Source organism: Penaeus monodon, chromosome 21 (genome assembly GCF_015228065.2).
Source record: "Penaeus monodon isolate SGIC_2016 chromosome 21, NSTDA_Pmon_1, whole genome shotgun sequence".
Taxonomy (NCBI): domain Eukaryota; kingdom Metazoa; phylum Arthropoda; class Malacostraca; order Decapoda; family Penaeidae; genus Penaeus; species Penaeus monodon.
Genome location: NC_051406.1, coordinates 19,984,852 through 19,985,177, shown reverse-complemented (window position 1 = coordinate 19,985,177; position 326 = coordinate 19,984,852). Strand labels below are relative to the sequence as shown.

At 28.5% G+C, this 326-nt stretch overlaps 1 protein-coding gene across 1 annotated transcript in view; it reads right to left on the bottom strand.

Moving 5' to 3' along the window:
* Positions 1 to 326, bottom strand: part of LOC119586319 (condensin-2 complex subunit D3-like) — a gene marked incomplete in the record, with an annotated part of 62,579 nt that overhangs the window by 43,067 nt on the left and 19,186 nt on the right. Inside the window, 1 exon segment of the mRNA XM_037935030.1 lies at positions 52 to 183. Within this exon segment, the coding sequence (XP_037790958.1) occupies positions 52 to 183 (132 nt within the window).

Sequence of the window (326 nt, the reverse complement as noted above, 5' to 3'; positions counted from 1 at the left end):
TAGGTATACTACAAATACATGAAATAAAGTTAAACATTATTAATACTTTACCTCAAAACAGTTGTAATGAAAAATACATTCAATAAAGTGCTGACAAAGGATCTTTGGAAATCGTTTCAGCAACCTCTCTGTAATGTAGAAAATGACTGTGCTCCGTATCTCTTCTTGGTCATCTGTAAGGCACTAAAGCAAAAAGAAAAAAATTTATGTAAACTACATTATGAATCCAAAATATCTTCAAAAACATTTCCATACTTCAGTCTACTAATAAAACACTAGAAATAATGGGAAGAAATGAAAAGAAAAGATTTCTTCTTTTCTTTTCT